At 34.8% G+C, this 26,512-nt stretch overlaps 2 protein-coding genes and 1 long non-coding RNA gene across 4 annotated transcripts; 2 read left to right on the top strand and 1 right to left on the bottom strand.

Moving 5' to 3' along the window:
* Window positions 1-671: 671 nt before the first annotated feature.
* Window positions 672-3,107, bottom strand: LOC133859380 (uncharacterized). The gene is made up of 3 exons (XR_009898738.1): window positions 2,537-3,107; window positions 2,233-2,290; window positions 672-927 (listed from the first exon to the last, which is right to left on the bottom strand). It is a non-coding gene; the product is annotated as an uncharacterized LOC133859380 (long non-coding RNA).
* Window positions 3,108-7,464: 4,357 nt separating this feature from the next.
* Window positions 7,465-12,090, top strand: LOC133861987 (protein JASON). Of its 2 annotated transcripts, none has more exons than XM_062297819.1 (7): window positions 7,465-7,897; window positions 8,482-8,530; window positions 8,653-8,732; window positions 9,303-9,550; window positions 9,935-10,667; window positions 10,753-10,835; window positions 11,756-12,090. In XM_062297819.1, exons 1-7 carry the CDS (start codon window positions 7,715-7,717, stop codon window positions 11,862-11,864), a joined length of 1,485 nt encoding a protein of 494 aa, XP_062153803.1. In that variant the 5' UTR covers window positions 7,465-7,714; the 3' UTR covers window positions 11,865-12,090. The 2 variants fall into 2 exon arrangements, with proteins under 2 accessions (XP_062153803.1, XP_062153802.1); XM_062297818.1 differs by having other exon boundaries at window positions 7,468-7,897; window positions 9,932-10,667.
* A 4,930-nt stretch (window positions 12,091-17,020) lies between these two features.
* On the top strand, window positions 17,021-22,098 carry LOC133861543 (disease resistance protein RPV1-like). The gene is made up of 5 exons (XM_062297328.1): window positions 17,021-17,601; window positions 18,167-19,268; window positions 20,076-20,351; window positions 20,438-21,289; window positions 21,395-22,098. Exons 1-5 carry the CDS (start codon window positions 17,102-17,104, stop codon window positions 22,034-22,036), a joined length of 3,372 nt encoding a protein of 1,123 aa, XP_062153312.1. The 5' UTR covers window positions 17,021-17,101; the 3' UTR covers window positions 22,037-22,098.
* Window positions 22,099-26,512: the final 4,414 nt, after the last annotated feature.

Raw genomic sequence — 26,512 nt, 5'->3', positions numbered from 1 at the left:
AAGACGGGTTGTACCACATCTTAGTAGTTAGGTGAACGATCCGTGCCAACCGTAGATGGATTATACTTATACTTTAATAAGATAATTTCTTGTTTATTTATAACATGTATATAATGAATTTCTCTAATTAAATATGATTAACCATTGATGTGAGGATAGCGGTGAAGTCAATACTCTACTCTTTCTCTCTCTTATATTTCAATTCTCTTTTATGTATATTTCACTTTCTACAAGTGTTTACAATAACAGCTACTTAGTTTAGCTTTAATTTTAAACTATAGCATAACTGTTGAAGTAAGCACTGCATCTATGGAAACATTTAAAACATATTATTCAGTTGTAAAGGTATATATACGACCTAATCTCCCACTTGAGCATATACACATACAAACCCATCTTATGCATACCATGTGTACAATATATAATCCAACTACATTCATACACATGCATTCTGCAACCTTCAGAGAACGTATGACGACCCGATTTTTTTTTTTTTTTTTTTTTATATATATTTTATACAAATCGAAAAACGAGTCATCGCAGGGAAACAACTACATGTCGCTCGGCACATGCCCCATAACATGCACCTGATATATAGAGTTACATCTACAGCGGAATAAATCATGATACTATCAAACATAGCGGAAAAGCAAAACTATAAATAAACCAGTTATATATACAAAGTGAGCCATAACACGAGTTTTTCTGTTTAAGGTTTAACTACACATAACTATTACAAAAGAATGGCCTATACAAAATAATGAGTGACACACACGTCACAAACCATATACAAAAGTACTCAAAATAAGGACACCATAGTCCTATCCCACTATGACTGTTGCTACGAGCTTCAATCGTAGTAACCCAAATAGTATGCTACTAGAACATCATCCGTCTCAGGAGTACCTGCAATCACAGAAATATCATCTACACGGTTGTGGTGGTATCCACATCCGCATAGGTGAAAGAATGAGTTCACCGCCTCAGTATAAAACATACTAAGACCTCAGTGATATAAAACTAACTGAGTTTTCACAAAGAACCAACATTTATTTTATTTTTAGTCGTGCGAGCACTATATCAGCCACAATTTACAAATAGCTAATACAGTAATCACCGACTATCCAGAAAACATTTAAAACATATTATATAGCTGTGAACATATGTAGAAGTTCCAATCTACCGCTTGAAAGTTTCTATATATAGACCTCTCTATAATAATACATTTCAACGGTGGCTCAGACATATGTACACACGATCACTCCATCACAGATATCACGTCTACACATAAGTCTTAAGCAATAAAACATGGCATCTTACTCTTCCATACTAGGATAACATCCTTCAACAAAACACTCGCAACACCATCTCTAATCGTATTTCAGCTTGGTGCCTTGAACGTCAATAGATCATGTGAACACTAGAGTTAAACTCAATTATGCTAACATATCTTTCCTGAAGAACAATAACAATCAACCTTCTTACTCATAGACATGCCATTACTCGCACCTGGGCAGTCATGTATCCATGTACATTCAAGTTCAATGATTCTTAACTCATGCGACTATTCGATAGAAATATACATAAGCGCTTTCCATTTAAGACACTTATGCATACCAACACATCCAGTAAAAGTTACTCATAACATAAAAACATCACTCATAAAACAATGCTATACATGATATGCATGAAACTGGGGCTACTGATAATGCTAATACTGATATGTTGCTGATACTGATATGCTGCTGATACTGTTAATACTGATACTGCTGGGGTATGTATGCTCTATACTACATGCTCTATGCTCTGTGCTTGACCAGTATATATTTCACTACTGTATCATGCTATAAAATCATGCAGTTGCTAAATCACGTTCTCTTAAAACTAAACAAATCCAACATTTTATCAACTACTTTGAAATCATTCAAAACATAGTTTCTTCATAAAACATAAACAGTTTCAACATGACATGTTCTCAAACAATTTTGCATAATTTAAATCCCAACCACAGTACACATTCAAAAACTTTAAATCAATTCAACATTTTTCACTCATGTATCATTTCTTAAACATCATTGATATAGTTTAAACATAATCGAAACTAATCAAATTATCTGAAAGCATATAATTCATCATATGGTCGGTTCGGTTTCATAAACAATATATATATACATTTTTATCAATCTATTACATATAAAAAATATATATATTCTCAGTGAATAGAATACTCACCTCAGATTTCTTGTACTCCCAATATCCAAACGATTCTAAACTCAACCGTAAAGTGCCGCTAAAAATACAATATATTGTATTAATTAGCATTCTAACTAATAATCACACTAGGTAGCATTTTGAATCGCTCAAAAGCCACATTGCTAATTTACCCAAAAAACTCTAAAATTCCTAAACATTTATCTAAAATTTCTAATCACTTTATTAAACCCAATATTGCTGACCCATAAGCATTACTTAGGGTTAATCACAATAAAATAGCATTTAAAAAAATACCCAAAACTAATGTCTATGCAAAACTTACCAAAAATTCACCAAGCAAAGACCAAATGCTCGGGAAGCTCCTAGCAACTCCAAACCACACCAAACCCAGAGAAAACGCCGAGTTAAACTCATTTCTACAAGATTTATTAAAAATCTCCAAAAATGCGAGTTTAACGATTTATCTCAAAACGTTTGGTCAAAATGTAGATCGGGCTTCAAGGATTATGTTATCGAAGTTGGATCTAAGATTGGATGGCTGGATTTCAAGATATCCCGGTTTTAGGTGGAAAAACCGAGAGAATTTTGAGAGGAAAACGGAGCTGCCGAGAAGAAAATGGCGCTCTGCCCTCTATAATTCGAACCCCATCCGAACGGGCATCACAAACCGTCCGGACACGCGCCATTTAAGTAGACCGTCTGGACGAGCACGAATCATCGTCCGAACGTGCGCCGTTTAAGTAGACGTGTGCCATTCGTTGCAAGCCGTCCGGACGCATTAAGCCATGAGGCGTCTGCCTCGTGTTGATAAAGTACCATTCGGACCAGCCCTTTGAGCCATCTGGACGCGCCACATTAATTTCACTAATTTAATCCATTTTTTTCACATTTATTCCATTCCCATACATTCTCTTGTATAATTTATTTCTTTGGACTATATAACATTCTTTGTGCGTCCCATTGTATTTTCTAATCGTCTAATTAATTTAGTTGTTTTTCCCATTAAGTTTTATTATTAAAATGACAAATAATATTCAGGACATCACAGAACGCATACATATAGGCGTGTCTAGACAAGAAATATCAACATCATGACTCAGCTATACGCATATACATGTATTCTACAACCTTCGGAGAACACATACATAGGGGTGTATCTAAGCAAGAACATCATCAAAACATCATATGCAATCCAGCTGTAACAATATACATATGCATTGTCTCATTCAGCTGCATATAGATAATGATACATCTAATATTAAATCCATATTAAAATGTAACATACAACACCATCATCATCATGCGTATCATATGCTGGGAACATTTGCCTAGAGTTGTTCGTTCATTTGCGTGACATGCCTGGACAACCTTTGCCCAATGGAATTTCATAACGTTTCATTTTCATGCGTAACATACATGCGCAACCTTTGCCTAGTAGGTTTTTGTTTCATAACATTTTCCTTATTAAGTGTAACATACCTGAGAAACCTTTGTCCAATAGGTTTTCGTTTAATTCGTAACATACTTATGAGGTACTTACTCGTACAATCATGAGAGTAACCTCTATCACAATTGAGGAACTGTCAACCTTGCCATGATAGTATTCATTATTTGTTTCATTTCATGTTTATGCATCATTCTTCGTGTCATAAAATCTTTGTGAACTTTCTTTTGTGTTCATGCATCGTTTAACACCATATTCTTTCAACACTATTTGCAAACATACCATAAAACTCATAAAGCATAAACAATAAGGCGTAAAACACGTATCATCACGACATATTATCTGCTTGAATTAAAACATCAATATCATGTTTAAAAAACATTTGAAATATGTTCATTTCCTCAATATGTAAAATACTTGCAAAACATTTAAATATTAAAACCTAAAACATAGTATCATCCTCAGTAAGGAATATACTTACAATAATCCACTCAATAAACTTGAGAGTGGACTCACAAAACTATTCTTAATTTTAGAGAATAGTTAGAAGCAAAAACTTGAGAAAAACTAATATTCTCTATTGAATATTTCTTACAAGTCTCTTACACCCAATTTTGCCTTTCATAAAATTGTTATGAAGCTTGAGTCTTTAAACATCTGCAAGCTTAAGTTCTTAAAACTATATCTCTATGCTTCACTATGGTCTTCTATTTATAGATTAAGGTTTACTTAGATAAGAAAAATGCAATTTTGGATCCTTTTAGAACTAGGATAACAACTCCTAGTAGAATAGTTGGCGGTAGCTTTACCCTAGCCCTTATCTAATAAGCCTAAGGTTTGAGCTTGGGTTTTATCTCATTGGCTCAATGCTCTTTTAACTCTACTTAAGTCTTTAGCAATTAAATCCATGACCCCAAAGCTCTTTAATTGCCTAAAACTTTATGAATTAAATTCCTATGCCCAATTGACTCCAAATAATAAGTCACATAAGAATTAAATTCCTTGGCCCATGTTTTATTAAAAAAAAAAAAAACCTAAATAAATAAATCCATAATTAAGGACCAAAACATATAGTCAATTTACATAAGTTTAAAGAGGGATCTAAACAAATGTGACTACACTATAATATGTATTTTCGATTAATCAATTAATCCATGTGATGTACTTATTTATTATATACTACCCCTCCATGAAATCATCCCGTACTTGAACGAAAATTCGTACATTGTTACTTTGTTCACTACTTAACCTGATTTAATTACATTATTATACTTTTGTACCCTGTGAGATTCTTTCTCACCTTGTACATATAAGTTTCAGTAAATCCCACTGAAACACTCAGGTCCGAGCTTTAGAATAATGATTCCCATTAAATCTATATCAAGATAAATATTCCTTATTACTTTGTTCCTAACAGAGGGTTTAGATTCATTTTTGAAGAGGATGTTTCCACAATGCTACATGTGATCACCTAATGCACAGAGATGTTGACCATGGAAAGATCTCACATATAAATACATCAAAGTGACATACACTTTATATCTAAGTTCACGATCTTCTCAAGATTAAGGGTAATTGTTATAAGCCGTCGTGCATGTACATCACTTTTTGTGATAGTGTTAAAAGAATGATGACTCATGTAGTTCGTTTGGTGCATGACACTACCTTGCCCTTACACTAACATATCAACCTGAAGCCCTACTTGCTTCTCCTAATTAAGACAGATTGTTGAGGTTGACACGTTATAGTCTAAATGAATTTCTCAGTTCCATTTACAACTACAAATAATCATTTATAAAGTTACAAGGGCTTATGGCTATGATCTTCTGTGTGACAATTCATTTACTCACACCAGAGTCAAATACAATGTAATTTAGGGACTTTACGTGCATATAATATGAAAGTATTCAAATATATATATGCATGTAAAACATTCATGTATATGTCCAATGTTAAATATTATACAATTATAGAAAAGCATCATCCAATCAATTGAAGTTTTGCACACTAGTCCCAACAATCTCCCAATTGTTCTTAATTCCAATTGGATACTTATCTGCAATCCACATTCACAAAGTGAAAAACCCTTTGTCTCACAAAAGCAAGTAGTTGTGAAAAAGATTTAACAGAACTTCGTATAATTAGAACCATGCCACTTTATTATCTTCCTAAGGGATTCTCTCTAAGAGACATCTTTCTTTCTTTCGTTCTTCTTCTTTCTTTTTTTTTTTTTAAAAAAAAGATAGCACTTATGTCTCCTTGAGTCGCAAAATAGTTTTGACCTAGTATGGAGTTAACAACTCGTTTGTTGCTATACCTCTCTAACTTACTGTTTCACTTACGAAAGTAACCACATTTACTTTTTAGGCAAACCACTATGACAACTTGTTAACAATCCATTCAAACAATGTTTAGATTTTGACCACTGATAATATCTCTATATCACCATCAATGATTAGGATCTTATCAATACTAGGTATTACCATTTTGCGTGATATCTCATGTACACATGGCTACACAGAGTTTTGATTTAACACTCAACTTATAGATCAAACCTAATATTCCATTACTTAGATGCATGCATAAGTCCAACAAAATACTTTTGCATCATACATATTACATGCCTATGGATCCTTGCAAAAACTCTTGTCTGATAGTATCTTTCAGATATATCTATCATGGTGATTTTCTCAAAATAATCAACGTTTAGACCTTAAATTTGAATAGACTTCAAGCATGGATGTAGGTGAAGAATTTTCTCATAGTTGATCTATTTCCTTTTAAGAAACATTTTTTAACCGCCATTACTTCGAAGGTTTTATCATTTCTGTCTATTCTCTCTTTTATTTGTAGACTTAATTACAACATTTGAGTTTTAATTCCGTTAGGCGCCTCTACAAGTTGTCAGATTTGGTTCGAATACCAACCGGATTCACATAGTCTTGATTTAATGATCCACATCCAAAACCATTCCATTGTATTCTTTGGGATATGATTCGTGTTATGAATTTCAACTCCTACTACAATATGATTAGTATCGTTGATGTTGACAAGTTATAATCTAGATATATTTCATAGTTCTATTTACGACTATGAACAATTATTTATAAGTTACAAGAGCCTATGACTATGATCTTCGTGTGACAATTCATTTACTCATATTATAGTCAAATACAATATTACTTAGAAACCTTATATGTATATAATATGAAAATATTTAAACATATATGTACATATAAAACATTAATGTATATGCCCAATGTTCAATATTATGCAATAATAGAAAAGATGGTGGATGTTCCCCTAACTATCCGAGAGTGTGCGTCCCCTGGATGATCGGTCGGGGATTATCAATTCATTGGACCCTAGGAGGCCACTGACTTTTAAGGGTTAGATGGTTGGCATCCCTTCGGGCGGCAATTCATCGGTCAAATTTCCGCCCTCAATAAATCTGAAGCTGCTGTGATGCTTGGCTTGACCTAGGGTCGAAGAGGCCTAATCAATGAGCATGGGTTAAAACTTAGAAAGGGCATCTATGGCCCCTCGCAGGGTGGAAAAGTCCTGTGTCCAAACTTTTTTTTATCACTGGATAGATGAGCTGAGCTGCCAACTTTATTGAATTTGCTGGTTGCTTGAAAGAGTGCAACAGTGCAATGGGTACAAAGTCCACCTTAAAAAGAAAAACAGAAAAAAAGGTAGAAAGAAAGAATTAATTAGGCGTTATTTTTTTGTCAAATAATTAAACCCCCGTAAATAAAACAGACGAAAATCACGCTGCCCAAAATCCGTCGTCATCTTCTCCACGCGTCAACAAATACAAGCGAGTATTCCAATTTCCATCCATTCATCTCCAGAGCTATACCTTTCCCTCGCTTTCTTGGTTCAAATTTCAAAAACGACCCATCAACTCTCTCTCTCTCTCTCTCTCTCTCTCATAATCCAATCCAGTAATTATTTAGACCCAAAGAAAAAAAAAAGAAAAAAAAGAAAAAGAAAAAAGAAATAATAGTAGCTGAGAAGCTAAGGCAAAGCGCCTGAGAGAAGCCTAACAAATCCATGATAAGCTCGTTGCTGAAGCGTGACATACAGCTGGTGTGCAGATCGGTTGTGCGGTTTGTAGAGATTTCGGTTTCCAGAGGCATGGGTTGCTTCTTCGCTTGCTTCAGGGTCAGAGACGATCGCCAACGCCCTCGGCCCCACCTCTCCTCCCGCTCCGCTACTCGCCCCAACCGCCCCACTGTGAGCTTTCAATTCCCTCTCTGTTCGGGTCCCAAGAAAAAGATAAAGAAAAGGAAAGATGCGATAGGGAATGAGAATGTTTTTCTTTTTCTTGGTTCTTTTTCTTTTTTTTTTTTAAAAAAATCTTTTTGTGTTTTCAGATGTATTAGGTTTCGATTTTTTATTTTGTATTTTTTTTTTCGAGCCGAAGTTCTAGATTTGGATTCTTTTGATTTTTGATACTTTTCTTGCGTGTTCAAAATCTTTTGGTGTTTCTCTATTTTCTGTTTCTTTGCTGATAAACTGGGGGAAAAGAAAAAGCAAGAATTGAAGTCTTGACCTTCTGGTTTATTTAATTTTATTTATTTATTCTTTTGGTTCGTTTTTCAATAATTTAGCAGATTTATCTTCTGTTTGGCTGCTGAGAAAAATCATGGAAAATAAAACAAATAAATTTCTTTTTTTCATATGTCTATGTTGTTCTATTTTCTTGGAAATGAAGAGATTAACGGAATTAAGCACAATACAATTTCTCAGTGATCAAACAGAGGACTAGTGAATTATGAGATTTGTAGCTCACTTTCTGCTCTGTGTATAATGATCAGGAAGTTGTGATACCTCAAAATCGTTTGTCATCTCTTTTTCTAGCTGAAGGTATAATTTTACCTGTAGAATATTAAATTATTTTTATGTAATTTGTCTAAAGTACATTGATCTTTTAATCTGAAGCTCAGAACTTATTATTAAGGTTTCAAATTGTTTTGAACTTTTAATAGAGAAAGAAGATTCTCGGTGCAATGATGGGGAAGATTTTAATTTCAGATCTCCACAAAATCACAAGGAGCTCAAGGATGAGGTATACTGATGTTGGGTATTACGGGGAAGTTGCTTGTTTTGTCGTTTTTCACATTACATTTTCTTTTTGAAGTTCTATAAGAACAGTTTATGAAAGGGATGATTTATGTTTCTGTCTTTAATTTGATTTGGTAGGCGGCATTATGATTACGAGGACTAGCGTTTTTGTACAGTTCAGTTTTGTTCATATGTCCTTTTCATGGTGTTTTAAGTAAAACTTCAATAAGAATAATTGAAGCTACAAATGCAAGCAAAGCATTGTGTTTCTGCTCATTGGGTTTGCTTTACCACATGCTTATATACATGTATCTATATCGTATCACATTTGTATTTTATGCACTTTTTGAAAAGGTATGGAATTTTAATTTTGTTTAAAAGAAAGACAAATTTGAGCTCACCAAATATCATGTTATCCTATTAATTGCTGATCATTTCAAGAACTTTTTCCCAAATGAAAGTTTGATTATTCAATATAGAACCATCCTCACTCTTTTTAAATGGATAGCTTCTTTATTGATTCTTGTTAACTGTTGACAATTATATGTTTGATTATATGAAAGTTTTCATGCAGGCCAAGTTTCTTAAAGCTTGTGGTACCTTAGCGGAGACACCTGCTGAAATTCGGAAAGCATCCGAGAAGTGGAAAAGTCCAATTCCTTATGACAGAGATTCAGAGCCTCCAAAATTCCATTCATGGCTTCCCAACACATCTATCAAGAAAATTCAGTTAGACAATCAACCTGATCAGCCTCCTACTCCTCTCAAACTTTGTGAAGAGCGGGGAAAGGAATCAGCTTTGCAAGAGCTGACACCTAGCAGGTTGTACCTTAAACCATAATGAATAGGTTGTAAACCAATTGATATACTATTAATTTTGCAATGAGTACACCCGACATAGGAAGGGACTTTACCATTTTTAAAACCCAAATTCACTGCTACCTCATTAGGCTAAGAAACCGATTGTGGCTCTCGCTATTTGTTGTTTTTAAAAGGGTTTCAGAGAAACTTGGTTTTCCTGTGAAAGGGTTTTCTAGCAAGTAGCAAAAACTTTAGCCTTGTTGCCATTTTTTTTTTATGGTTCTGGTATGGGTTTGTTTGTATGCAGCAAAAGCGGACACTAGTTATTTGGTAATACTTAGATTCGCTTAAACTAGATTAATAGACTCCTGGCATTTGTCCAATGTCATCTCTTTCTTGCAGCAGTATATCCAGCGTCAGGGTTAATGCTAATCAGACAGGAAACATTGCTACATCAGTTTCACCTTGGGTTTCAACCACAGCCGTTCAGTGCAGGAACAAGTCTGTGCGCTTTGAATGTGATTATGATGTATCTTCCTCTACAAGTTCATCTCAAAATGTTAATCATAATCCAAAGAAATCTGAATCACCGGATAATCGGAGTGTGCCAAAGCCTGAACCTTATCCAACCCCACTTAAGCTATCTGATGAGATGCAAACACCTGGAACTGTTTTCCCAACAAACTTAGAAAATTTACCATATGGGAAGACTCGAATCAGGTCTCAGTATGTGTATTCAGTTATCAATCCAGTTGAGGGTGACTCTCAGTGGAAGGTATTGAAGGAAGAAAATTCTAACTCTCATCAATTTTCAGATGATTTGAGAGAATCTTTTGAGTTGCTTGAAACCGCAAACCCTAGGTCCGAAGGGGGGGTAAATGAAACTTCATTTGGGAAAGAGTTGAAGGCGGAAGCAAGCCAGTCTGATTGGCTGAAGCCACAGCTGTCTACTCAGGATGCGAGCAGTAAAAATTTTGACTCTGATTTCACCAGAAAACCTCATTTTGGTAGAACTCCTGGGGACAGGCCTATAATTGGGATTGTTGCTGCTCACTGGAATGATGATGAGCCTTCTCATATTTCGCCTAAGTGGTGGGATGGGAATGGAATCCCAAATTCTACCAATAAATACAAAGAGGTATTTCTTATGGCTGCTTTATTTTCTGCTTGCAGCCTTTAACATTAAAAGCATCATTCTAAGGGAATGCTGGTCATTTTGACAGGATCAGAAAGTTAGCTGGCATGCTACACCATTTGAGGAGAGGTTAGAAAAGGCTTTGTCTGAAGAGAGCATCATCTCTCAAAGGTATGCTGCCTATGTTCTTTGTTAATTAGTTGCTGTGAATGCGATTCCAAACTATATTGCTGGTAATTTATTGGGTACGACTTAGGAGTGAAATACACATTTTTCCCTCTAGATGAGGGTCTTTCCCGAAAGATAATGGTTCGTTTGATAATTCTTTTTGGTGGTGCTTTTTATTTTGAAGTTGAAAAAGTGTTTTGATGTGACATAAAGGTGAATGTAGTTTGAAGTGTTTGTTGAATATTGTGTGGTTAAAATTGTTTGTTAATGCTTTTTATTTTTTTTGCTGAAAAGCAAAAAACAAACCCAGTTTGGTAGCTTTTGAACCTAAATTGTGATATACTTTGTGGGGAGCATTCCAATTCCCATATTCATCTGCATCATGTTTTATTTTCAGGATAAGCCATTACAAAGTTTCCCATTTCCATGTGTACATTGTGTACGATTGACCTTGTTGGCCTTATATTTCAAAAATTTAAATATCACAACTAAGTCAAGAGTTCAGCTAAAGATACCCATTTTATGCATGTTGTTGGTAGTTGACGTTTTAAGAAATCTATACTCGTTTAAGATTTTGATGGATGCAATGTTATTGTAGTTGCTGCATGCTAAATGGAGATGCAAACAACGTGGTCGTAAGTCATAAGTTAAACTCACAACTGGCAAACAAGAAATTCATTGACAATTCCATAATAATGTAAAATAAAAGGAAGAAACTTGTGTGAGTACGAATAAATGAGAGGAAAGCTCCAGAACATTTGAATTTGATTATGTTTAGTTGATGACTTGAGATCTCAACACTCACCAGCTTTCATCTCCTTGCCCTTCTAATTTTCTTGATTCAGAAGACCAGAATCTTGTTGATTTTCATTTTCATTTTCTTTTTAGGAATTTTGATTATATAGACGTTATTTGATTTTCAGGAAAGATATATATGGGAAACCAATAGCTTTTGATGAGAACGAGGAAAGTGATACAGCTCTTTCTCAGTTGCAATCTTCAACCCATCCTAAGTCAGTGGTTTCATTTTAATGAATGATGGTGGTAGTGTTTCTCCAATGTGTCCTTTGAAACCTAAATTTGAAGTATACTTCGTTGAACATGGTTGATGGTTTTGTTGGTTCTGGAAATTTTGTTCATGTGATAATACAGTCCTTTCAGCAGCATGCAGAGCTGCTTCTAATGTACATAAGTAATGGAAATCCTCTGCATCAATGGCTCTTTGATTATTAATCTTTTTCTAATCTCGTTTGCCCCCTTGATTTTTTTTAGCCTTATAAAGCTAAGCTGGTTGCTAGTATGTGCTTATGATAGCTTTCTTTTGGCTTAATCTTTTTTTTTTATGCTACATGTGGTTTGTGTTAGAATGTTTTTTAAAATTAACATGGGAAAATTGCTAAATTGGTCCTTATAGTTTGACCTTGTGATGACCAAGCAAGGAATATAGCAATCAAAGACTCATTTTCTACAATAGTTGCAATGGGTTTAGATTTAGCGCAGCCACCCTACCACAGGTTCGTAAGAATTACAATTATCGTGCTCATAATTTAGCCAAATGAACCACTATCTCCAATATTTTGTTTTTTTTTTTTTTTGAAGCATTATCACTTCTTCTTTTCCTCTATTAGACCTTCTCGTAATCTCGTTGATAGTGGGAAGGACTTCCTTGTAATTGTCAATTACAGTTTCGTCTTTGTTGCCTTTGTATTATATATATTTTTCATATATATATAAAAACATATCTACTAGTTAGTTTAGTTTAAAATATCTAAAGAGTAAAAAAAAAAAAAAAAAAAATCTTAAAAGTTGTGTTAGGGAAGGAATATGTAGAAATATCTTAAAAGTAAAAGTACAATAATAAAAAAAATAATTAAAGTAATGCTAGACTGTATAATTATTTTATAATTTTTTTACAATTTACAAACAAGTGTTAGTATGTGATTAAGATTTATTAATTTTTTTTATTAATAACTAAAATCAATCTTAATTGCTGTAATACTTGCTGCTCGTACTTTCGTCTCTCTCCCTCTCTCTCTCTCGAACTCTACATCTCTCTCTCTCTCTCTATCTCTTGCATTAGCGCCACCCTCTGGGCCTTGTGATGATGCTCTGGCAGCTCTGAAGGTTCAATCTCTCTCTCATTCGGAACGTTTTGATTTTTTCGCTAATTATTTGAATTATGAATCTGGTTTCTCGAGATTTGGTTTGTATTTCAAAAATTTCGATATGATTTTCAATTTTATTTATTTTTATTTTTTTTGCCACTTTTTGCCGTTGTTTCTGAAGTTGTTTTAACGAGTTCTTGCGGCTTCGGTGGAGAACTTTCAATCTGTGATTTGATTTTCTGATGATTTTATTACTGTTTGAATTTCACTTTTGTTTCCTTTCTCGTGGGTGCTTTTGGTTCTGTTCTGTTTGTTAAAACTAGGGCCGAGCATGAGGCGAGGGGCGGGGATGTCTCTTTTTTGGCACCGTCCCGCACCCGCAAACCGCACAAAATGGGGAGAACCCGTGCGGGGTGGGGGTGATGCGGGGCGGGGGGTGCGGGTTATGCGGGGATATGCGGGTTTAATAACTAGATCTAGAAAAATGAGAAACCAAACCAAAGCTAGATTTTCTCAGGAACCAAACAAGAAAATCAGATTCAAACAATATCGGATTCAAACAAAATCAGATTCAAACAAGAAAATCACAAACAAATCACAACAATCAGACTCAAACAAATCACAAAAAAGGGATGAGAGGCCACTGACCTCAGGATCGGTGACTCAGCGAGGCCTCTTGAAGCGAGCGTCGACGATCTTCCCACCGTTCCCGGTCTCCTCGCCAACCCTAATGTTCCCACCGTTCATGACGTTCCCACAGAACTGGTGACTTGGCGAGGCCTATCGACTTTCATAATTCCATTGGAGCAGACGCAGCACGACGGAATTCGTGAAGAAGAAGAAGAAGAGGGGAAGGGGTGCGGCGCTAGGGATTAGGAAGAAAAGAAAGGAAAAAATGGGAAGGAAGGAAGGGGGGGGGGGGGGGGGGGGGGGGCAAGGCACTGCTAGGGTTAGTAGGGTTTTTTTTTTTTTTTTTTTTATTTATTGTGCGGGGAGGGGTGGGTCCCCGAGGTTTTTTAAAACTCCAACCCGCCCCGCCCCACATGAGTATATCAATTTTTGACCTGCATCTGCAAAAAATCACCTAAAACTCGAGATTTTAGGGGCGGGTTGGGGCGGGGATGCAAGTTGGGGCGGGGGATGTGGGTATTTGATCAGCCCTAGCTAAAACCTCTAGGAGGCATTTGGTGTATTGCTGTTGTGGTGAAGAAAATATGGAAGAAACGTTCAAATGTGAAAAAAAATTTGCGCATCAAAGATTGGAGACCTAAAAGAAGCACGAAGAAAATAGTGGCTTTGATACTATGCAGAAAACCATGTAAAAAGCTTTAATACCATGTAGAAATATATATATATATATATATATTTATATATATATATATATATATATATATATATATATATATAAAATAATATGAAAGATAGGAGAGAAAGAGAGCGGAAACGAAAAGAGAGGTATATATATAAAATAATATGAAAGATAGGAGAGAAAGAGAGCGGAAACGAAAAGAGAGGTATGGGCTACATCTCGAATATTCACTATGTTAAACAATATTATATAATTCTCTATTTATAGAGAGTCGATGGGTAGTGAATAAAAAACCTGATGCCAAATAGGATGGGAAATAAACTTACGAAAATATAGTCCATTTCTTAATTAGTTTAGGTCTATTTTAGGTTTACTTGTTCACTATTCCTAATCTCTCTATAAATTGAGAGCATTATAATATGGTTCAATAAAGTGAATATAAGTTATGATGTAGTCTATATGTCTCTTTCCGCTTTCGTTCTCGCTCTCTCTCTCTCTCTCTCTCTCTCTCTCTCTCTCTCTCTCTCTCTCTCTCTCTCTCTCTCTCTCTCTCTCTCTCTCATATATATATATATATATATATGGTATCAAAGTTTTCCTATATGGTTTTTTACATGGTATTAGAGTTATTATTTTCTTAGTGCCTCTTTTAAGCCTCTATTCTCGGACATGCATTTTTTTTTTTCTCCCATTTGAGCGTTTCTTCGATGTTTTCTTCATTGCGAAAGCAGTATATCAAATGCTTTATAGATGTTTTTGCACATGATGAAAATTCGGAGTTCATTTGGCCCAGTCATCCAGTTCATTCAGTGGTTTTTTGCCTAGTTTTGTTGTGATCCACGATCTAATTCACTGGCAAACCCTGGCACAATGCGGCTTGGCCCTTCACCGAATTTTTATCAACTAGTTTAAATTCTCAAGTCGTCATTGTCAGTTGCGGCTTGGTCCTTCACTGAATTTTTAGCGACTAGTCTAAGTTTTCCAACATTTCTCGAGCTGTCATTGTCAGTTGCGGCTTGGCCCTTCACTGGATTTTTTAGCGGCTTGTCTCCATTCTTTGGCTTCCATTGTTAGAATATATATTTCATATTACGCTGATTATATTATATATTACGCTGGTTTATTTTCTTATAAGAATAGTTTTCATTAAGTTTTATATTACTACTTTATATTTTCCATTATTCCATTTCTTTGTATGGTTTATTCTCATTCGTAATTAGTTTAGGTTTACTTGTATGGGTCTTACATCAAATGATTAATTTGAAAAAGAGATGTACAAAAGATGTATGTGTATCATGTCTTTATACTACTCTTACTCACATTAAATAAACCTTAATCCCAAATGGGTTAGTACTTTAAATTATTGAGCTTGGTGCTCTGTTTATTTCGGTGTAAAATCGTTTTCATCGTAAAATATTTTTCGGAAAGTCATTTTTCAGAAAAATATTTTCAGTCGAAATCATTTTCCGGTGTTTGGCGCACACGAAAAATTATAAATACTTTTTATATTTTTATTCAATCATATTAATTTTAAAAAAAATTAAATTAAATTTTATTCACAACATAAAAAATATTAATATAAAATAATATAAAAATATTTTTTTATATTTGGCGCATACGGATTCTAGCAAAAGTAGCCGAATTCCGACACAAAACAGTTGGATCCCGGCCAGACAACGACTGGATCTATTCAGGATCCCGGCCAGATGGCTGGGGATCCAGCCGTTCCGGCCAGTCTGGCCGAAATCTGGCATAGTACCATTGAAATTCGGCGACAGTAGCAGGACGTTTTCGGATTCCGGCATAATTTTTCAAATTCCGGCATCAGTCGGTGTCAGAATATGGCTTGTCGAAATTCGTTGATAGTCAATTGCTTGAACGTAAAGGTCGATTGCGTTGTTTAAAAGAGGGTCGATTGCGTCTGCCGTCTACGGAAAATGATTTACGCTTTAGAAAAGCGTAAATCATTTTTCGAAATTTACTAAGCATTTTTTGTCATACAGAAATCATTTTTCGATTGACCATTATTTTCCCCTACCAAACACCGGAAAATGCCGAAATTATTTTTCAGAAACTATTTTACGCCGAAACAAACGGAGTATAAGTCACAGAATTAAGCATATGCAGACGCTTTAATGTAAGAGCTAATTAATTGAAGGGGAAACTTCATAAAATTTCCATGAACTTGTTCACTTAATTAGAAACTACCTCCAAAGTTTAAAAACGCTCAATTTTACTCATCAATCTTTTAATTTGTTGCAATGTCCCCATCTATAAAGTTTGACATTAAGTCACATGGCAAAAGAGGTTAAATATCCTTTATGCCCATAAAACTTTTTTAAAATTTTAAATTTACCCTTAATTTCAAATTAATTTCACACTACAACCCAACGTGAGTCACGACATTGGGTCACCACCAAACCCCACGACGAGGTCTGGTGGTGGTCTCGTTGTGGGTTTTGTGACGCATGAGTCACATTTTGTTATTATTAAATGAAAATAAAAGATTAGAAAGATTTTGTAAAGTTTTTCTATAATTTGATTTGCATTATTGACAGATACATGCACCTTCATTCGGGGAGAAGTACTTAGTCTGAAACTTGGCACAGATCCATGGCCATGCAAAAAACATCATGGACTAATGTGCCATAAAAAAAATAAAAATAAAAATAAAATAAAATAAAAACACGAAAGGATGAGGAACTTTTTGTCTTCTTACACAAAAAACAAAAACAGAAGTTTGATATACTAATGAACAAGTTGTTCACGCGTACTAGTCACGCGTACAAGTTGATCATTGTGAATTCCGTGTCCTTCGCCATTTTCCACTTCTGTTCACCGACTCTCCTTTGGCCATGGCTGCCAGGGCCTTCCCCTCTTCCTCTTCTTCCTCCCATCCCAGCTGGACCTACGACGTCTTCTTGAGTTTCAGAGGCGGCGACACGCGCAAGAGCTTCACAGATCACCTCTACTTCGCTCTCACAGATGCCGGAATCAACACCTTCAGAGATGACAACGAGCTCCGAAGAGGAGAAGATCTCACATCCGAACTCTTCTCGGCAATCCAAGGGTCCAGAATCTCTGTCATTGTCTTCTCTAGGAACTACGCGGAGTCCAAGTGGTGCCTGGAGGAACTTGTGAAGATCATGGAGTGCCGAAGAACGGTGAGGCAACTGGTTCTGCCAATCTTCTACGATGTTGAACCGTCGGATGTGCGCCACCAAACGGGTAGTTTTGTGAAAGCATTTTTGAAACATGAAGAGCGTTACTTGTTGGACAAGGTAATCAGGTGGAGGGAAGCTCTGGTTGAGGCTGCTAATTTGTCCGGATGGGATCTAAGAAACACTGCAGACGGGTAAGTGCTCTCTACCAAACCCAATCATTTTTAGATCCTTAAATTCACTGCTATAGATTTCAAATTTGATGGAACCCTAGCTGTTCCTTGGATTGCATCTGTTAGAAGTCATTGCTCAATCCTATTGGCTTCGGTTAGGAATAAGACTAAATGTGATAGATCGTTTATGTTCAAAGCTTTGCTATTACTAATTAATATATAGGTACAGAGAATATCAAGACAGGTTAAGTTAAAGTTAACAAATTTAAATTAGTTTAATATAAAGCATTTTTCATATTTTATACGACAGCAATTTTTTTTTAACTTCTTTTCATATATTCGTTCTTTTGGTCCAATAGATGCTTAATTGGCTAAATAACAAGAGTTAGACCTTTCTCTTTAGAAGTCTCAAGATTTAGTTTGGATTTGATGTCCAGATTTATGTATGAAAAAAAATGAAGGAAATTTAAGCAGCTAATAACTAAATATGCTCTGAGTATTTATCAGCTGTCATAATGAAATATTTACTCTATTCAAATGTTTATTGTATGATTTGACTCTACCTAACTTCCAAAATAATTTCCAGGCATGAAGCTAAGTTTATTAGGAAAATTGTTGCAGCGGTTTCAAGGGAACTCAATAGCACGTACTTATATGTCACACTCTACCCGGTTGGAGTAGATTCTCGTGTGCAAGACATCACCTCATTGTTAGGGGTTGGAGCCGATGATGTCCGCATGGTAGGAATTTGGGGAATGGGCGGAACTGGAAAAACAACCATTTCTAAAGCCATATATAACAAATTTTTTCTTAGTTTTGAAGGTAAGAGTTTTCTTCCAAATATTAGGGAAACTTCTAAGCAACCCAATGGTCTGGTTCAATTACAGAAGCAACTTCTTTCTGATATCTTGAAGATGGACAAGACAAAGGTGAACAATGTTGATACTGGAATTGCTATAATACAAGAAAGACTTCGTCATAGAAGGGTGCTTCTTATACTTGATGATGTAGACCAGTTGGAGCAACTCAATGCCATAGCTAGAAGTCGTAATTGGTTCGGTCCAGGAAGTAGAATTATTATAACAACTAGAGATGAGCAATTGCTAAAGATGCTTGAAGTAGATGCATTATATACAACAAAAGAAATGAGTGAAATTGAGTCTCTAGAGCTCTTTAGTTGGCATGCCTTTAGGAAAAGTTCTCCAACTGATGATTATATGGACTTGTCAAGAGGAATCGTTGCTTATTCTAGAGGATTACCACTAGCTCTTGAAGTTCTGGGTTCTTTTCTATTCTCTAGGAGCATGCAGGAATGGGAAAGCACATTTGAGAAATTGAAAAGGATTCCTCATGATCAAATTCAAAAAAAGCTTAGAATAAGCTTTGATGCACTAAGCGATAGTACTCTGAAGGATATATTCCTTGATATATCCTGTTTCTTTATCGGAATGGACAAAAACTATGTTATACAAATATTGGATGGATGTGGTTTTTTTGCAGAGATTGGAATTAGTGTCCTCATTCAGCGGTGTCTTCTTTCAGTTGGTGAGAGAAACAAGCTCATAATGCATGATTTGCTTCGAGATATGGGAAGAGAAATTGTTCAAGAAGAATTCCCCAAAATACCGGGAAAGTGTAGTAGATTATGGTTGCATAAAGATGCACTTGATATATTGGCAAAGCATGAGGTTTGAACTTCCTTAATATTTTTTATTTTTATTTTTATTTTTTAAAAAAGGATAAAAAGATAAATTATATTTTACCCCCTAATTATGAAGCTATTTTCAAATCACCTTAGAACTTTAAATATTGCAATTCTGCTCTTAAATAGAAATTTCTATTTTGATTTGCTCCTTTAGTTAAATCCACCATTTAGTTTGAATGGAAAGTATAGAATGTGTCATGCATGTACATCTAGAACATACCAATTAGTTAAAAAAACAAAATAAGAAAAAAAAAAAATCAATTCACCACGGCCTAGCCATGGAGGAGTCCATGGCCAGAGACCCACAGCCTCACTCAGCCATGGAGACACATAGCTAGGTCATGCATCTCTAGCCATGGTGACTCACGGCCTGGCTGTGAATTTTTGTCACAAGGGGAGGCTACAATAGCTTTTTTTTTTTTTTTTTTTTTTTTTTTTTTTTTTTTTAAAGGGGCATAATTGTATTTTTTACTCATCTAAGATGGGGGTAAACTAGTCAAAAAATGTCCAATTGGTCACGTGGAGAATTTTTCATCCAATTTAACATAAAATATAAACAAAGAGGGTAAGATGAAAGTGTTGTATAGTTTGATGAGTTTTATTATAACTTTTTAAAGTTTGGAAGGAAGGTCTTTGCAAATAGAACATTAGTTCGATGGGATAAGTGTAATTTCCCTTTTCTTTTCTCATAAGAACATTAAAAAAACAAAAAATAAAAATAAAAATAAAAAACTCTCAACTTTAATATAACAGGTTTAAAATTGTAATGCACAAATGTTTTTCTTAGCAGGGAACAGAAGCAGTTGAAGGACTTACTTTAAAATTTCTAAAACTAAGTGAGGTTACTTTCAGTACAACAGCATTTATAAAGATGCAGAGATTGAGATTACTCCAACTTGATCATGTACACCTCACTGGAGATTATGAACATCTTTCCAAAGAGTTAAGGTGGCTCCGTTGGCACGGATTCCCTCGAGAGTTTATGCCAAACGACTTTTACTTAAGAAACCTAGTTGCGATTGACTTGCGATATAGCAATCTTACACAAGTTTGGAAAAATTCCGAGGTATATTATATCCATAACCATTAAGCCATAAGTTTTGACGTTTTTGGTGCTAATATTTTTGTTTCTTTATTTTCTCATTTGTTCAGCAACTGTTCGAAGAGTTGAAATTCCTAAATCTCAGTCATTCCTATAACCTGACTCGGACTCCTAACTTTGCAAGACTCCCTAATCTTGAGAAACTAATACTCAAAGATTGTACGAGTTTGTTTGAGGTTCACCAGTCTATTGGAGATCTTAATAATCTCATTTTGGTAAATTTGAAAGATTGCAGAAGTCTTGAAAGTCTGCCAATGAGTTTCTATAAGTTGAAGTCTCTTCAAACTCTCATTCTTTCTGGTTGTTATAAATTTGACAATTTGGCTGATGAGTTGGGGGAGATGGAATCCTTGACAACTTTTCTTGCAGATAACACTGCTATAACACAAGTGCCACGTACCATAGTACAATTGAAGAACCTCACATGCTTGCAGTTGTGTGGGTGTAAAGGATTGCCATCTAAGTCACTCCCTTCACTCCTTTGGTCCTGGATATCTCCTAGGAAAAGTCCGAAGTCAGTCAATCTATTGCCTGCTTCATTACAAGGCTTGAACGCACTAAGAAAATTATCTCTTAGAGATTGCAATTTATCAGATGATGCAATTCCTAAAGATCTTGGAAGTTTATATTCCCTTGAATCTTTAAATCTAGAAAACAATCATTTTCGTAGCCTACCATCGAGCCTTGGTGGTCTTTCGAAGCTTCGAAGGCTCATTTTGGATAATTGCACAAAGCTTCGATCTATTCCAGATTTACCACCAGATTTGAAATATCTAGAGGTCAATAATTGCAATAAATTAGTCGAGATTCCGGTCTTGAAAAAGTTGTTCAAGTCCATTTGGGAGATTCAATTGGCAGGGTGCAGCAGTTTAACAAATACTTTTAAACAAAGCATCATAAAGGTTCTTTCTCTCTCTCTCTCTCTTTCTCTCTCTCTCTCTCTCTCTCTCAAAATACGTATTTATTTCAAAGTACTGCTTATATACATCATGCTTTTGATGGTACAGGAATGGATCACTCGGAGTGACATTAATCTTTATGGCATTTTTCTACCTGGCAATGATATTCCTGATTGGTTTACGTGTAAGAATGAGGGACCCTCCGTATCTTTTGAAATGACTCACATTTTTCCTAATTGGTTCACAATATGCATTGTTTATTCATCATGTCCTGACAAGATGGTAGATCGTGATGCAACCAATTCTTTCCCTCTAAACCTTACAGTAATCAATTATAGCAACAGTACAACTCGGGCTACAATTGCATATGAACTACCAATCGCCCATGACGTTGAAGATCACATTTGCCTAATCCATGTTGCTAAACGTTGGTTCGGTTTGGAGTGCGGTGACCAAGTAAAGGTTATCGTAGATTGTGGGCCACGAGTCAATGTTAAGAAAACAGGGGTTGTTGATGGAAGTGGGATTCATTATGCCTCTACATCGAATAAGGATGCCATTGTTGTTAGTGACGATGGAGATAAATCTATGGAGTCTAAAAGAGGCCTTGGTGATGATAAATCATATTCAAGCCATGGTAGCTTTGACGACGATCGAGAGGCTAAACGATTTGATTTGTATTCAAAGATTTCAATGTTGATTCTCATTTTTCTTTTAATTTTGTATATATTTATTCTGAAGTTGTTTTAACGAGTTCTTTTGGCTTCGCTGGAGAACTTTCAATCTTTGATTTGATTTTCTGTTGGTTTGAATTTCACCTTTGTCATGGGTACTTTTGGGTTTTGTTCAGATATCTCTATGAGGCTGCAAATTCAACATGAGTTCTTTTACGACCAAGACCCGGAAGTTGCATAATTCAACTATATATCCTGCTATTGTTATCGTCACGTGTTGAGGTTTCTTTTTTGATACAATTATTCATGCCTTGTTATTGTTTTGATATTTTTTCGTTGTCATGTCTGTATGTTTTGCTGTAGTTATGTTGGGTTATAGAAATAATTAAATCAAGTGAGTGGTAATGGAGGAGAAATTATGTGAAGCATCTTCTTGATAACAACCTTCAATTCCTTTTTGTTTGAAATGCCTCCCAAACATTCCAGATCAACATGAGGTGTGAGATCGATGCATAGCTAAGAAAAAGTCAGTAACTATCTGAAATTCTGAATGATTGCTTGGGGTTGGCGTTGGATAATCTAGCAAGTGCTAAACAATATAAACACTTATCGTTGGACAAAACTTTTAGTGAAATATTCTATTCAAATGATTAAATACTTGGAAAGTCGCTCAAAAATAAATAATTACTTGAAAATTAAACAAAAGGCCGCAGACCATCATATGTAATGCATTATATGCATTATACTTATGACTAATGTTGTATACCATATTTTTATCTCATAATAAAGGTGTGGTAGTTTTAATCATTCAATGAATCGACTTTTGTAAAAAAAAAAAAAAAAAATGTAACTGTTAATTGCCTTTTTTGGTACCTGTGGTTAAGTGTGGAGGAAGGAGGGTCGAGGGGGGTCAAATGCCCTCTTCACCTCCTAAAAATATTTTACTCTTGATCTGTAAAACATTTATGCCCTTGTTCCCTGAAACACCCCCCTCAGCATTTCATCAAAGGGTAAACTTGCCCACTCTTGCCGTGGTTTTTTTTTTTTTTTTTTCCTAGCATAACTCAAAACATTTTTCTTTTCTATAAGTAGGTAAAAGTAATCAATAAATCTACTAGACTACAACTCTACTTTACATACTTTAGATTAGAACAACTGTAAGCCTGTAACAAGTAATCAATAAAAGTCATCAACTCTACGTCTCTAGTCCACAGTCTATTCTATCAATAAGTCATCAATAACTTAATAAAAGAAAGAAGAGAAGCCATCAATAACAGCTGTAACTGAAAATATCTTCACAATTTTTCACTTAAAAAAAAAAAAAAAAACACACTATTGTTATTTAAAGGTGGTTAAGTTGTGTGGGACTGTGGTCTGTGCATTCAATCAAATCCCATGCCATCTTAATATTTTATACTTCAAACTTCAGCCTTTGGGTTAAACTTGGCGTTGTCGTTATTTTCTGTATTTCTATACCTTTGTCATTCAAAGTTCAATTGTTAAAATTAATTTCTAAACAAGATTCAGCCTTTTAGTTTCATGTATGTAACTTTCATATTGATTAAGATTTAAACTTTTATATTTTAATTGTTCTTTTCAATTTATTGTTCTTTTATATTTAGGTTTTTTTTTAATAATTGTCTTATGTTTAATTGTTTAATTTGTTTATGATTATATATAGTTTTTGTTTCATATTTTAATTGTATAAAATATATAATTGTAGTTGCTTGAGATTATGGAGAACAATGATTCAATTGAGCCACAATCAGATTCTAAACGAGCTCTTATTGAGGTAAATTGTTCTTTTATATTTAGGTTGATTTTTCGAAACTATTGAAAAAGCATTTTCAGCAATAAATATTGTTAAAAATCGTTTACGTAACAAAATGGGAAATTAGTGGATAAATGATTGTCTGGTCACATACATTGAGAATGATATATTCAAGACTATTAGCAATGAAAAAACCATGCATCGATTTCAAGGTATGAAGGCTCGTCGATGACAACTAAATTAAATTGTAAGTTCATTTATATGTTTTAACAAATAATTAAATTTTGATGAATTGTTTATTTATTGCATTAGTTAAAATTTTTATTCAACTTTAGTTTTTTTTTTATTCATCAAAAAAAAAAAAAAAAAAATCTTGCCCCCCTTAACCTAAATCCTGGCTCCGCCACTGCCTGTGGTAGGAGTCATTATTAAACGGCAACCTCGGTTTCAAAGTTATACTGGCTATTAATTGAAATACCCACTTGGTACTTCCATCTAGGTTTCCTCCATTTTTTTTTTTTTTTTTTTTAACGGAGGTCTACATCAGTTCACTCAAAATTGTGACGTACATTTGTCAAACCAACCCATTTATCAAATTTGTCCGCACATGAAATATTTGTAAGATGTTTGTCTGATATGTAGCATTACTTAAAAAAAAAAAATCAATAATTAATTGGAATTATCACATCAGAATTATATAATAAATTTGAAATAAAAATATGATACGTTTAAAAAATAGGAAGGATTTTGGGAGTAATTCTAAAAAACGCTTATGTGTCACTCTTGTGTCCCTCAATAAACAGTGTGACATTTAAAATTATTATTTGAACAAAATTTAATTGTGATCAATCACAAAACCAATTATAATTTTAAAAGTCATATCATTTTTTTTTTAAACACAAAAAAAAAAAAAAAATAATAATAATAAAAAGACTCCTATCATTAATTGAATTTTGGGGTTTGTTTTGTCTGCTTCTTTTCCATGAATTTGCTGGATTCGCGCGTGGTGCGCTTTTGAGTCATGAAAACGATGTAAAGCCTGAATTTAAGGCGATATTGAAGAAATTATCTTCTAATCGATCCGCCCTGGAAGAGGAACTTTTGTCTTCTTATAAACAAACAAACAAACAAGAAAGAAAGAAAGAAAGCAATCTGGACAAGAACAGAACTTTTGACTTTCGTTTCCCTTTGTGATATACTAAAGAACCAAGTTGTTGACCCTGCATTGTGAACTCTGTGTCCTTCGGCATTTTCCACTTCTGATCACCAACTCTCCTTAGGCCATGGCTGCCAGTGCCTTCCTCTCTTCCTCTTCTACCTCCCATCCCCCATCCCAGCTCGACCTACGACGTCGTCTTGAGTTTCAAAGGTGAAAACTGTTAGAGAGTATATTAATACTGTATATTACGGTACTCTCCATATATTGAAGGATTTGATTTAATCCACATTAATTGTAATTAATTATAATCAAATCAGATTTGAATACATTTAATTCTGATTTGATTATATTCTCTCTATTTACCATTTTGTATTTTCTCTATATCCCTATAAATAGGATCATTTGTATTGTAAATTAATCAAGCAATAAGAGCAACAATGTAGCCATTTGAGCTTTATCCTGTGGACGTAGGTCATAAACCGAACCATATAAAATCTCTTGTCTCTTTTATTTTATTATTCCGCATGTTATTTCTTTTAGATTTGAGATTTCTTTCATGGTATCAGAGCTATAAGCTAATGCCGGTGTTCGATCCAATGATCCTGTAAAATTTTTCATTTTCCTCTTGATAGTCATTATTTTGCAGATGTCCTCACCATAGATTTTGCATAGTATTGAATATATATATATATATATATATATATATTTGTTGTTCTCAAATCTCAAGTTTTCTTTTCCTTTTCGTTCTGTTCATGTGGAAAACAGGCTCAAGTTTTCTCTTCTTTATGTACTGTTCTTGAAAAAAAAAAAAAAAAAAAAAGACCTTTTGGCCGTCTCAGCCCAACCAAAGGCCATGGAGATTTCGTTGAACTCATTGGGGTCAAGCCAGATCTGCCTCTTCCGCAGTTGAGAAACTGTCCTTGTAACACGTTTTCTGGTTTAATGGGAATTTAGAATAGAAATGGAGAGAAATAGAGAAATGGACGAAGAAATTAAAATGGAATTAACACTGAATCAATAAACAATTACAGATATGGCAACTTCGAGGGTGCCTACCTCCATGAGCATTTCGAGGAGCTCTCCCTCCAATAAGTCTAAAGACTAGATACCAATTTTCATGCCTAAAACATTTAACTAGACTTGTTTATATAGACTCATCTAAGGGCCACTAAACTAATAGGCCACTAAGTAATAGATCATTAACTAATAAGGCCCATTAACTACTAAGGTGGCCCATTACTAATATATTTGTTACAATACCGACCCCTTGAAGCACCTTGCCCACAAGGTGCGATTATTTTTGAGTAAAAATATAAAAGCTTCAAAAGTTGGTTGCTGCCCTTTCTTTGTGAACAAAAATATGCTCCAATTGTTGTAGGCCCAATAACCCACAAAAAGCAGCCCTTTCTCAAGGATAAACAGTACTGGTTCCCATGCAAGTGGTCCCATGCACAAGATCCAGCCCATTGTAAAATCCACAATCTTCTAGAAGCAAAAGGATAACCGTCTTCACGCATGACTGCGTGCCCTTCAGCTTTGAAATGAAATTTCATTTTTGAAAACAATTCATGTGGATGCCATCTGTCCGTCTGCTTAGGCCTAAAGTGCACAGCCCGAAATTG

The sequence above is a fragment of the Alnus glutinosa genome, chromosome 2, assembly GCF_958979055.1.
Source record: "Alnus glutinosa chromosome 2, dhAlnGlut1.1, whole genome shotgun sequence".
In the NCBI taxonomy this organism is placed as follows: domain Eukaryota; kingdom Viridiplantae; phylum Streptophyta; class Magnoliopsida; order Fagales; family Betulaceae; genus Alnus; species Alnus glutinosa.
This window is presented reverse-complemented; position numbering and strand designations above follow the sequence as displayed.